Source organism: Pleuronectes platessa, chromosome 15, assembly GCF_947347685.1.
Source record: "Pleuronectes platessa chromosome 15, fPlePla1.1, whole genome shotgun sequence".
Classification (NCBI taxonomy): Eukaryota; Metazoa; Chordata; class Actinopteri; order Pleuronectiformes; family Pleuronectidae; genus Pleuronectes; species Pleuronectes platessa.
The window spans coordinates 6,798,420-6,812,369 of record NC_070640.1 but is presented as its reverse complement, the minus strand read 5'-3'; the positions used below and the strand labels follow the sequence as shown (position 1 = coordinate 6,812,369).

The window sequence follows — 13,950 nt, the reverse complement described above, 5'->3', positions numbered from 1 at the left end:
TTCTCTGTGTGGTATCATGTCATTGAAAGATGTTGAGAATCTTTGGTTAATTTGGGTGCAGATCCGGAACAGGAGACAGATCTTGGATTATATTTTGCTCGTTTAACACGATGGGACATTTTTCAACATTCTCACTTATTTCCAAGGGAATAATTTAGGGAACTGATATCTATGATTGTGAGAAATCTGGTGCAGCTTGATTGAATTTAAGGGAACTGCTGGGCCTTGATGGAGGTAAACACCGTTGTAGTTTTAGTCGTGATAAAGTTTGGTACTTTGTCTCCTCTTCTTTTATAGCAGGTAGTGATTTCAGGATTTTCCTCTAACCTCTGGAAAATGTACTTGAATGAGCCACATTCAGGAGTTTTTGTGAGAACCCAGGCTGATACCTGTATATTGCACTATAGAATAAAATGGATGCAAAAATGGACTATACATTACTAATAATTCAACGTCTCTGTGTTATTGGCTGGACTCGTGTTTGTCCAGTGTGCGGTTACGTGAGGAAGCTGATTAATTGCAGAACGAAAGAGAAAACCGAGAAGGAAAGAAGGCGAGACGAGGACAAGGAAACAGTAAGAAGTACTCTGAGGTCACCGGCTTTTCCATTTTCCAACCCGTCCTCCCGGCGCTTCAGGCCTGTCAGCACTCAGCTGAGAGCTGAAACACCCTCGCCAGTGTTGGTGCTGGCGCTGGCGATCAAATGGAGCTGTGTCGTCTCGGTGGGGAGGAAAAATGGCTGCCGCCCCCACCGCAAAAAACACACACTTAGGTTCAGGGTGGTGTCAGACGACCTGGACAGACTCACTGGGCCCAAACTGGTGCGTGTCATGTCTGCTCGGCCTGTACATCCGACGCTGGGAACACAAGAACCAGCTGTGGAGGTTCCTTTCTTCTCCTTCCTCCATTTTTTCCCTCCTGGTTCACCCCTTACCCCCCTTATGCCTGCCCCTCAATGTGCCGTTCACCCGCCCCCCCTCTCCAAACCCAAATCCCCCCCTACCTATCCCCAGCTGTTGCTTCTTGTCGCGTCCCCTCTTCATCTCCTCTTCTCTTCCCATCTCCCTCACCCTGACCTCACCTCCCTGCTGCTGCCCCGAGCCTTCTGGAGAAAGCCGTGCGGTCGTGCGGAGGCCTGAGAAACAGATGGCGGCGGTTGTGATGTGTGTTTCCACCGCCGGTCAAGCTGTCCGGAAAGCGTCATGCTGAGTGGCAAGTTAAAATCTGCCGAGAAGTGAGTCATGATGCCTGAGCTGCGTTACTGTGGTTCTTGCTCTGGTCTTCTATAAAAAGGTCTAATAAGAAAACAGGGACACCCTGCTGGTCTCATTTCAGCTTCACTTACAGTCAGAAAGAGAATTTGCAGTTAGGTCCTGGCTGAAGGGAAGGATGATGTGCACACAGTTTGGTCATCTCTGGGTTTTAAGCCTTTGATGGGGCTGATTGGAATTTAACTTGTGCAGAGACGTCCCTTCCCGATGCAGAGTCTCCATTTGATTGTATTGATTTAGATTTTATTGAAGTGGTAACAGATGATTAAGTAGTTTAGGGAGATTTTCATAAAACATATTTTTTAGTACCTCCACCAAAGAGGGTATATTTTCTCCCCTGTGTTGTTGGTTGGTTGATTTGTGTGGATTACTTATAAACTAATAAACAGTTTTCCATGAAACTTTGTGGAAGGATGGAACATAAACCAAGATAGAATACATTAAATTATGGAGTGGATCTGGATATTTTTACAGCTACCTGAACAAATGCAACAGCAGTCGTGGTATTCGTAACAAATGGTCCCTGAGATTCACTTCCAAGCTTTTATCTGCATGTTCCCTTCCTTATCAGTGACTGAAACCAGCAGAGTGTTTACACTTCAGTTATGTAAGTGTCAACTGTGGGATAGCTGATAACAAGTGGTCATGTGAGATCCTCAATACTTAGTTCAAACATGGTTTGTGTTAATGAAACACAATAATAATTTGACTCTGTATTAGAGATTAAAATGGTTACTGACCCCTCAACACATCCCTTTTATTAGGTTTTATACTTGCTGATGTGCGTTAATCTATTAAAAGTGACATTTATTCATCTGCATCTGCAAATAACTTTTAATAATTTGGAATTTGATTTGCCTCTTTGATCCTGATCTGACTGAAAGCCCCCAAAACTAAGTCAGTCATTGAGTTGAGCCTATTTCATCACACTGTAGAAATCATATTATAATGCATTGATGGGAATGCTGACAGTACATAGTTGCATGTTGTATACAGGTCCACATATACAAGTCCTTTAGGGGGAGAAACACAGATTCGATGATGATCTGGAGAGTAGAATCACAACCAAACCCAGGGGCAGAGGATTCAGGAGGAACCGGAGAGAGCAGGCAGAGAATGGACCCAGAGTCGGACCTCTCTGGCTCAGGATCAGCTCCTGCTGCCTCGCTTTGACTCCAAAGCCTGTGACTCACCGCTGAGGAATTATGCACGAGGCCGCATGCGACCAAAGGAACACAGGACTCCAGCTGGGACAAAGAGAAACCGCCAAAGGAGCAAACTCGCACACATGCCTCCGCGCTACTACCAGGACCGCTGCCTTCTCCTTCTCCTCCCTCATCCCCTCGTATCGTCATTCCTCTCACGCTCTCCCAGGGCCTCTTTTTTTGTGGTGACCATAAAGGCAGCGTCAATGGAGTTGAAGAGGAGAAAGGGGAGGAAGGGGGTCGACCACAATCATTCCTCCTGCTTTTCTCCTTTCACTGCGATCTTGTCATCGGCCAGATGCAGATTTTTCCTTGTGACTCGCTCAGGTCGACCTCCATAACCGCTCCTCAAGCATTTGAACTCGTCTCACGTTACAAAATAACACAGGAGTCGCTCCGGTGGTGTTTGCCGTACGAGTGGCCTGAGAAACCGCTCTCGTTCAGATGACTTCGAGGAAACGAGACGGGACTCTGAAGTGAACCCTAAAATGTTCCGTGATCGGCCGCATCTTAATTTGAAGGCACTCTGGGTTTTCAGCCGTCTGTCTCGTGCTCCTCCTCCTCCTCCAGCAGCGTGGTGACCGTGTGCAGCCAAAGAAAACTCATCCGCTGCTCCGACAAAACCAGAACTCCCCAATCAGGAAATTAAAAAGGTCAAGCGAGGGAAACTATGACCAAAGGAAAGAAGAGAAAAATGACCTGGGATTTTCTTTTGTCTGAGCTGCTCTCTGTATATGGGGTCCTTTAATTATTTGTATGTGTTGTGTCATGAGTCCATTCGTATTCAGTCTTATGTGGATAAAGTTTTGTAAGTTGTATTGCCTTTTCTGTCCATGATTGTTATTCTAATTCATGAGGATTATCATGATTACAGAAATCAGCTCCCCCTTCACCGTCTTTTCATTTTCCGAGTCACTCATGCTCGAGGCTGTTCCTTCGGGTGGAAATCAAAGACAACACTGTAGGAATGAGCTCAGGACTCGTCCCCCTTGTCCTATTTATCATTGTAAATCTCATTAAGAAAACGAGTGTACCGGTGTCTTCCCATAATTCCTTTTGGCATCGGAGGAGGTCGAAGTAAGACAAGATGAAGTCTCAGTCGGCAGCTCGGTTTTAATATCTAGTCTCCTTGAGCCTTGCAGATCATGAGAGTCTGCTTCATACAGATTTACTGGTTTATACTGCGCAGGCTGGATTCATCCTTGGATCAGGCGGACAGAAGAAATGGAAACAGTGGGAGAGAGATGATCAACAGGTTGGGAATGTGTTTGTGTTCCTGCGACTGCTGGGGGGGGTGGGGGGGTTTCTCACACACTGACCTGAAACTGGCAAACAGAAAGTAAAAATATGTTTGTTTTAAGATAACATCCATTGCTCAATATCTGATGTGGGAGATTTTTCCTGGTAACTCAAACAGAAACAAAAAGTGTCAACAGCCTCCGACAATGAGGCTGTTGTTTCACCCCTGTCTGTTTGTTTGTTGGTTTGCTTGTTTGTGTGTAAACAAGATTTCACAAAAACAAATGAGTGGATTTCCGTGAAACTTGGTGGAAGGATGCGTCGGGGGTCTGGGAAGAACCCATTGAATTTTGATACAAATCCTAATGAAACAGGATCCAGGATTGTTTTTTCACTTTCTTTTTCATTCTGAGATTCTGCATTTTTCAACATTTACTCCTTTTTTCCAGGGAATAATTCACGGATCTTGATGAAAACAACCAGGCACATTGAGATGGCTGACAGATATGCGTGTGGGGAATTTGTTGCAGTTTGATTGACTGTGGAATTTGTTTTCAAACTCTCTGGTACACGAATGACATCCCGCTCCAGACTGACCTTCAGTATAACAAGTGCGACAGTGTAACGCTGTAGATCCCAGTTTCCACTCACGCCTCCGCATTCTCCAATAATGATGGATGGACGGTAAAGTCCAAAATGTCATTTCAAAAAGGCCCCTTCAGTCTGAACTGGTTTCAATGGGCTGTTTTATGCCGTAACCATTGAAACCAAACAATCTGACAACATGTGGGGACGTCTTCCTCCGCAGTAGCTGCTGTTCGTCTGCCAGACACTCTGCGCCTCATAAGAACGTCCTTGATGGCAAACACCTCCGTGGTTCATATCTGCAGCATGGCCTCAGCTCAGCCAACGCTGTGCCAGCTGCAGGACGTCCACACACACACACACACACACACACACACACACACACACACAACCCCAAAGACATTGTATTAACGTTCATTCATTTCCTGAAGACAGGGGAATACCTTCACCTTACTCTAACCTTAACTGTACACTGGGAAACTGGGTGAAGAGAAGTACACACACATGCACACACACACACACAATATCACACACACAAACCCAAAGACATTGTATTAAGGTTCATTCATTTCCTGAAATAAGGGGAATACCCTCACCTTACTCTAACCTTAACCGTACACTGGGAAACTGGGTGAAGAGAAGTACACACAAACACACACACACACACACGCATACAGACACACACACACACACACACACACATACAGACACACACTGCCTTGTAGACACTCTGAGTGATTTCCTGGATGCTTTCCCGCTAAGCAGCTCATGCCATGGCAACAAAAACTTAATGAACCAAAGAAGTCTCCTCAGATCTTTTTCATAAGACTTTCATAAACCATCACGAAATCTATTTGATGTGAAACAGCAGTGGATTTGAATTGTTGCTGATGAATCACAATGAGGAGCAACCCTTAGTTCCACAGAATCATTTCATTCTCTAGCTGAAAAAGGACCAACTGAATTATGAGTCTGGGAGCAGTGGGAGCAGAATGGGCGACTGCAGCCAATTACTGGTAATCTCAAAAGCAGGGTGAAAATCTCAAATACCAGTAATTCTGTTATCGCTGCTTGTGAAAAGTCCAAGGCCCAGACTGGCGTGTGCTCCTTCAAAGACTCCGGTGGAGTTATGATGTGATGAAGACTTTATCTTTGCACCAGTGGAATGAGGCCCAGGACGTAGCCTTATCCCATTGCTAATGTGAAAACCTGCCAAATGTACAAATCCACATTGAAATATATACTGACAACAAGCTGCCAAAGGATTTTTTTAACTGTATTTAAACTCTAAGTGATTGTTTTGGGACCGCTAATATCAGACCGCAGTAATGGAGTATCATGTGACGCTAAAGCTGTCATCCTACACAGCTAGCAGTAATTCAAAGAGGATTTTAATAAGTAATGTCTTTGACTCTTTCCAACATTCACACGCAGAAATAATAACACTCGAAAAACGTGATATTCTGTGGTAAAAAAAACTTTGTGTGTCTCGGCAGAAACGACTGAACGCTTCAATGCCGGGGTGTGAGATGGCAAAAGATTGATCTGACTCACTCTCTCTCTCTCTGTTTCTCTCATGGGTATTGTCTTCTAGGTCGGGATCCGGAGACAGAGTGTGGTCGCCGACTGTTAGTGAAGACGGCAAGACAAGTCCTTACACGGAGCCTGACTCACAGGTAACCACTGTTTACTCTGGATTTACCGAAAAGCACCACTCACGGGAATTTCTTCAGATTTGAATTCAGGTCAGGGCCTGAGTTTGTCAACCTGACTTTGTCTACTTGGACTTTGGTTAAAAAATTCCCCAAAAATGTTACTCACCAGCCAAAATATGAGAGCAATAACTAATTGGTGAAGTCAAGCAGTGAAGCCTTGGTTGACTTTGGGTTCTCATCTGTCTTTGTGGTGTTCTAGTGGTGGGACAAGGAAGACCCCTTCATCTCTAATAACATGCATCAGGAGATTTAGAGGGTCATCTACTAACCAGAAGGAGGGGGGTTCGAAACCCGCCTCCTCCAGTCCATGGGCAAAACCGTTGTTGGCCAAGATATCGAACCTCAAATGACCCATGAGGGTATAAATGTGTAATAGAAAAGGGCGAATATGACTTGTATTCTGAAACACTTTGAGTGGTCGATAAAACTGGAGACATACTATCAGTCCATCTACATTGGTAAAAAATGATATCTTCTCCATCAGTCCGGCGTTTAATGACCACAATACCCAGGACCCATGGCTGCCATTGCTGTTCTTAGTCATTGACGTGAATCAGAGCGGTAGCAAACTCCAAATCCTTTGTTGCTCAATTTGTGAAGAAAACACTGCAACATCCAAAATTCTCCCGGAATCCGAAAAGGGAAACTGACTTAAGCTGCAGATTGCTTTCAGCTGTTTGTTCTCCGGCTCTTCCCCGCCGTTAGTGGTGCACGTAGCAGAGCTATAAAACTGTTATTGAAGGATTCTTGCTGAGATGCACGTTTTTTATGAGCACAGGTTCATACCTTCACTTTTTTTTAATCTAGAAACCAGGCTTTTTCGAACACAGATGCATATTTTTTGACTTTAGGGGGAAAGTTTCCTATTCGTCCAAGTTGTTGAAAAGCTCCAACTGTGAATCACATAACATTGTCTATCGGAAAAATGAATGGAGCTTTTACGCTGTCCCAGGGATTTGTGTTATGCACCAATGAGAGCGCTACCATGTTGATACAGTAGAAGTGAATAACACATCTCAAATCATCTGAAAGCTGCATTTCAACTTCTCTATTGATCCAAGTAATCCACAGATTTCACTGTGGGCAGGATATGTCAAAACCAAACTCGTCAAAATAAAACTATCTGTGTTGCGATTGAGTAATATTAGTTTTTTGCTTTGGATGAAATGACCCTTTAAACCCAGATTATTCAATGTTACGTAATTCTGAATGAGACGCCACCTGCGATAACTTCCTAAAGTTCAAATCCGAGCATTTAACTTTGCACGTGGACACACAAATCAGCCACAAGAGAGACTTACTCACATTTCGGGCCATGACTTAAAAAAGGGTTTGGGTTGCATTCTGGTGGGTGTGAGACTCAAGTCTTCTGAGTCTGTTTATGTCGTAAACAGAATCCATGGAAACGGGCACAACCCTAGGTCCGTGAAGTGCACATATACGCGAACGTTCACATGATCACAAATGAGATAATGCATCCCACTGTTCACTCGAACAGTTTTGAAATAGTATCCTGATTGTTCTCCAATCATACGAGCTGCCAAACGGATATTCAGGGCAGGATGAATTCAAGCAGATGATCTTATCCAAGTTTTTCCAGTGCTGGCAGGCCTACAGGTTTCTGAGCAGGGAGAGAACAGGAGGTTGTGTGTGTCTGTGTGTGTCTATGTGTGTGTGTGTGTGAGTGTGTCTGTGTGTGTTCGCTCGCACATATGCTGCGAGTATGACGACGAGTGTGTGAACTGAACAGTCAGGACAATGAGCGTATTGTGGCTCAGACATGTGAGAGATGACCATTTGTCAAGTATTGTGTCGGGGTGGTTGTGGAGTCACGACTGATCGGTGTGTGTCCCTCGCTGAGACAGGGGCTTCTTGTGTAGAAAGGGCGGAGCAGTCGCACAAAGAGCTGAGGTGAAATCTATCCGTCCACACATCAGTGGGAGTTTGACACCTTACAGGAAGATATTGTTTTCAGCAGCAGAGACAAAAGGGAAAGAGGTTCCAGCTCATGTAATCAATCAGGGTTGTTGATGCTCGTGGGATGGGAATTCTCATGTGATGATTCATCTTTGTAAGTGGCAGCTTCACAGGGGACTTTTACTCTGAAATGTCCAATCAGCAAACTGAGCTGTATTTTGTATACGATGTCAATCAAAAATTAAAGCAACACCACGTAAATTTTCCTGAGTTACAACACCCTCTGTGGTTATACTGGGTTATTACCTCTGCACTCGATGACCTGAAACAGCTGAATGGTGAATATTACCCATGATCCACGGCTTCCTGAAACAGAAGCTGGGGATGAAAAAGATTTGTTTGTAGAAATTGAATATAAAATAGTCCTAGTGATGTTTTCACCACTAGAAGTAACTAAATTCTATACAATGAACCTTAAACTTATCCAAAGAGGACATCTCTAACAAAGTTTAACCACTTGTCTAAAGCTGTGAACAATTCCTAAATCCTGGGTGGAATAATGAATTCAAACAACCATAAATTGACTGGTTAAAAATGTATCATTTATTTGAGGTGACCCCTAAATAATCATTTATAAGACTATCATTTATATCTTGATAGTTTTACAGACCCAAAGCCGGTCTTGTATTCCCCAGCCAACGGTTAAAACCGTGCCACAGTCTTCACATCACAATCTCAGCACCGGCACCTCTGATCCTGCTTTGATTAACATGAGGAAATACCAAACCTGAGTGAGAGGAACCATCAGCTCCAGCGGTTTATACAAACATGGACATGCATGACAGGACGGCTTTGCTTGTGGGTAACGTGAGAGCAGCAAATCTGCCTCTCGCCTGCTCTTTTCTCCCTTTTCCCCTCTCCCTGTATCTCAGTAACATCTTATCCACTTCTTCCTCTCCCCTCCCTCCCTCGCTGGAGTTTAAAAATGTTCCCTGGCGTCTCATTTAATGAAGTGAACCTGGACGCCTGGAAACCACTAAGTCAGGGCCACTTTAGCTTCACGCTCAGGTAAATTCTTCTCTGCCCGAACAGGGGAAACATCCGCCCCCCGGGGTCACATAAAAGGCCGGGGCTCTCTCTCTCCTTTGTTTCCTGCTGTGCGAAGATACAGCTGGAGGGGCCGAGCTGACACAATGGTGATTGCTCCTCAGACACCTCGCCTTTATTGGAAACTATAAATGCGCTGGGGCCTCTAACGCTGCTTCCAGACGTGCACTGAGCTCCAGACATGATCCTGAAATTTCCTGGAGGGGCTGTATGTGAGAACGCAAATGTCAGAGTCAGTTGCTCCTACATTCTTCTGTAAATATTCCTGCCAGAATGTCAGGAAAATCAAAACTGAATTCTCAGGATGAAGAAAAGGTGCCACACACACGTATAAGAGGCTGAAAGTTAATGGGAAAATGAGATTTGACAGCTTTTGGCGAAATTCATAATGTCCTGTCCTGCCTTCTGCACTCAGACACCAGTCCAAGTCTGAATGATCCGGACATCTTCCCGTTGTAGTAAGCGTGTCTGACAGTATCCTGTCTGGGCCCGAATATTTGGAGATCCTGTCTGAAAACTGCTTTAACACAGGCTCCACCCGAATCAAGCCGAATTGTGTGATACACAGTTGCTCTAGAGCTGACCCAGTTTGAAGAGAATGGACAAAACTTACAAAGAAAGACGAGGATCGCTGGACACTTTCTGGCTGTGCTTGCAGATTCTAAACTTACCAACCGCTACGTGACGTGACCCCCAACAAAGGGACTCATGCCGAAGCAGAGCTCTTTGTCCAACAGGGTGAGAGCTGAGACCAGAGAGGGACACCAGCTGATGTCTAAACAATATACTCTGGAAATTACCACACATTATTTCCCGGCCTAAGAAAGATTGACTCATTCCACTAAGAATAGTGCAGCAGCATCAGTAAAGCATTTGCAGAACAGTTGCAGCACTCAAGGCTAATAAAAAAAAAAAAAGTGCTTAAATGTGATGCCAGCATTCTTCAGGGAATTCTGTGCTTAAGTTTTCCTTTTGTCACCCGAAGCGTCTTGTTCTTGAGCAACTGCCCGAGTTAGAAATTCCAACCTCACTTTGTCACCAGAAGCGTCTTGTTCTTGAGCAACTGCCCGAGTTAGAAATTCCAACCTCACTTGTGGGAATTCAGCAGGAAGTGACACGTGGAAGCTCTGAGATGTTTCCTGCGCCTCGGAATGTCGTCATAAAGGGGACGAGGAAATGATGTACCTCTTTGGATACAAGTGTCTGTGTGATATGATATTGTTGATGTGAATGTTCTACCAAACAATGTTGGAGTGTTTGTGGGAGTGTGCGATGTGTTTCCATGGAGCTGCGGACACTTCTTGGCAATGGTGTCCACCGGATGTCATACACAACTTCCTGTAGATAAAGAGAGCTGGCAGGGACGAGATAATGACGAGCTGCCTGGAGCAGAACAACATGAAGTGTGTGTGCAGTTTTGAAAACCGAAATCTTGATTTAAGTTCCATCGCGGAAAACAAATTAGCTGTAATCAGATACTTTGCACAGATTCTACATTTCCAGCAAAAGCATCGGTTGCACTTGAGACAGAGAAGATGTAAAAACCTATAGGAAGCCAAAAGTGAATCATCTGTATCACCCGAATCCGAGGGTTTTACAGTTGAAACTGAAACGCATGACAATAACAAAAACCTAACAAAACCACATTCCTCACAGAAGTCCTCTGGCGCTATTCTACAGCAATTTTCAGATATGAATATTTCAGAGTGGCCTATTTGGGTCAGTGGGTTCACATCAACAGGAACATTTCTAGAACATTCAGGTAAAGAGGTAAAACCTTGGTAGATCATCCAGGGGACAGGACTTGAAATATAAATACCACTTCGGAAATCACAATGTTATAGATTAGCTGTCTTTCAAAGTTGACATGTTTCTCAGTATGCAGAGGTTTTTGTATTCTCCACTTTTACGTCCGTCAACTTTCCTCAACGTGCCAACTCGTTTGCTGTGAAATTTTCCAGATGGTCATTCTGCTCTATTCTCACTTGGGCTCATTCGGCCATATTCCAGACAGTTTACTGCCAGGCCCCGTTCCAGAAAATGTCCGGATCAACTTACCTGGACAAACAGCTCCTCTGGAAAATCTCAATATGAGGTATGGACTTCGTCTGAAATCAGCTATTGTTTTACCGTCTAAATAAACCCTGCAGTACTCTCATCAGCATCGGAGCGCTCCCGGTGGCTTTCGTTCCTTTCCTGAATCAGATTCACTCCACTTCAGATGCGGTCCACATTTTTTCCCCCTGGTTGTCGTCACATCACGTATCAACATGTGTGTTGTGGTTCGCCCGTTGCGTCAAGTAGAGCCTCAGATTGACTTTTAATCAAAACCTCAGCTGGAGTCAGCCGGAGTCAAGTGTGGTGATCACTTGCTGATGTGTGCAGTGTGCTCAAGTGCACTTGAACAGATGCGATTGCTTAGATCAAAATGTGGAAACTACAGTGCTACAGCTCCGACAGATGGTTTTCAAATTTGCAATGCGAGTCGTAATTCTCAAATACCCTCATTTGGACTGAAATGAAAAGTTTTCATGCCCTTGTTTGGTTTCTCTAAGACATGTGAGTTGTTATTAAAATACTCCAGATACAGGGTTTTCATCAGAAGTCCTCAAGAGCGGTCAAATCTGCAAACTATCACTTTCTGCCATTTTCAAGATGGATGTTTACGTCATGCTTTGTTAGATGCTCATAAATAATTTAAACGACCACAAGTCTTACAAAACAGAACTAAAATAAGTTAAAACTAATTCAAGTATTTATCTGCTTAAAGTTGATTTAAGGACCAGTATCCTGATATGTCTTGATCTTAAATCTGAACCTTTTTTCCAATAAGAACGAGTTTTTGAGGGAAAATGCCTCACAGGCTTAAATTGGGGATCTAATCTAACATCTTGGTTGTCAGTTTTATTCTTGGATCAGTTGTATGCTCCAGTTAACTCACACCACCAGTTACTGACATTTCAAATTTCTGAGAATTCCTTCCATGAAATTACACAGCAGCCGCTTCGAGTAGGTGGGAAAAGCCCATTCGTCAATGCTGGAGTCAAACAATATTCTTCTGGCGAGCGACATCAGGATTGCCATTCACTGGGACGATACCCCGTTATTAAAGGGAAAGCTATTGTGGCCGAGCCCCGTGGCCCCCGTGGAAAGAATGAGGCTCTGCAATGCGGAAGCTGAAAGTTCTGGATCACACGTCACGGACGCTTCCAGCTCCAGGCCGGGAGCTGGCAGCTGAAGTCGAATTCTCCGGGCTAACGTTAATGGGAGCTGACAGACAGAGTCCTTGCATGACTTACAGACACAGTAATTCCTTTACTGCTTGGAATTTAATCCTCTGGAGGAAAAAAAGGTGATAGATAGGATTAAAAAAACGTCTGTTTTAGGAATGGAACAAATCAGCTGCTTTCAAATATCTGTCAAGAAGAATCATTTGCCCACGAGTGTTTAAAACTTAACAGCGCAGTAAACTTGATTTGTCTGAGATGCATATTTACACCACGGAACAATAAACAGTGAACCAGATGAGACCAGTTACATGGAATAAGATTTATATCCTAGAGAACCTTAAATAGGTCTGAACAATATTGGCCATCAAACCTTTTATGAGTATTATCATACGCTGCCAAAATATGTTTACTGCTACCTCCAATGTAAACCCCTGCCAGGAAATCTCAGACCAGTGGGTCATTGCTGGAAAGTCCTTTTAACAGCTCCATATTCATGCGTGTTAGATCGCAGACCCGTGACCCCTCTTGTTTGGATGTTTGTGTTCACTTATCAGTCAGTAATCTCAGAAATGTCCAAACCAGTCTTTGGGCTTTTCGTGGTAACGGAGCCTTCCCCGCTCTGCTCGGCTGTCAGCGCGCCGGGGAGTGGACGGGGTCACTGGGAGCGCTCACTGCAGGGGTAAGAAAGGTCCAAGGAGAGGGCAGCCGTCCAGACTTGTTCAGATTTAGAACAAACCTTTTGTCAGGGGTCTGTCGAGGATTAGAGGTTTGAGATTTTTAAATGTTCTGGGTCTGTGTCGTAGCTGTTGCAGGAGAAGTGACAAAGATATCTAAACCCTAAAAAAACTTCTAGTCATCCTATTATCTAGTCACTGAGGCCTTTAAAACAGACACTATCAGCATTAGTGGCTTCACTCCTGCATAAATCCACATATCAAATTCAACTTGGTGAACCAAAGGGCCAACTATCTTGACAGCACAATGAGCTGTGAGTGAAGGCAGGGACGTTGCACCATCCGTGTTCATTGCGAAATCCAGTGTGGAGTATTTAAGGAGATCTATAAGTAGAAATGGAAAATAATATTCATGATTATGTTTTCAATCGCCTTAACCTAGGATTTATGGTGTTTTCATTACTTCAGAATGAGCCGATCGTATGTCATGGGGAAGACTGGTGTTCAATTCCCCAATAGGCAGAGTTCCACCTGCATAGGGACCGTTTATTTATGTCCTTATGTGTATATTTCCACTTGTATATATAGTTTTGTCAAAGCACTGTGGCTCTGTTGGAAAGAATGTGAAACTCTGAGAGGTTTGGATCACACGTCACAGATTCCTCCAGTTGTCTGATGTTCATATGTGCAGAAAAACAGGTCCACTACCAATGCTCTGTGTGTCCTGTTGTGTTCACCAGATGGGTCAAAAGCAGAGGCCAAATTCCCCCCATTTGTATGTAGTGTGTCTGTGCATGTGTGTGGGATTGATAAATGTATCTTATATCTTATATCTTGCTTATACTTGTAAATATGAGGTTACGAAGAAGAGAGGAAAGGATTTTTCACTGCAACCTGCTGGATGCCACCAAATATGACACAGAGCACCTTCAACCCTCCACTGTTGGGGCGTAAACTTCCCCACAAAACACACAACTATGAGACTTGAGTATAAATATGTCTTTTGT

General features: G+C 44.0%; 1 protein-coding gene across 1 annotated transcript in view; it reads left to right on the top strand.

Moving 5' to 3' along the window:
* Positions 1 to 13,950, top strand: part of pdlim4 (PDZ and LIM domain 4) — a 42,903-nt gene that overhangs the window by 14,910 nt on the left and 14,043 nt on the right. The window contains exon 3 of the mRNA XM_053441423.1: positions 5,895 to 5,976. Within this exon, the coding sequence (XP_053297398.1) occupies positions 5,895 to 5,976 (82 nt within the window). The remainder of the gene's footprint in view (positions 1 to 5,894; positions 5,977 to 13,950) is intronic.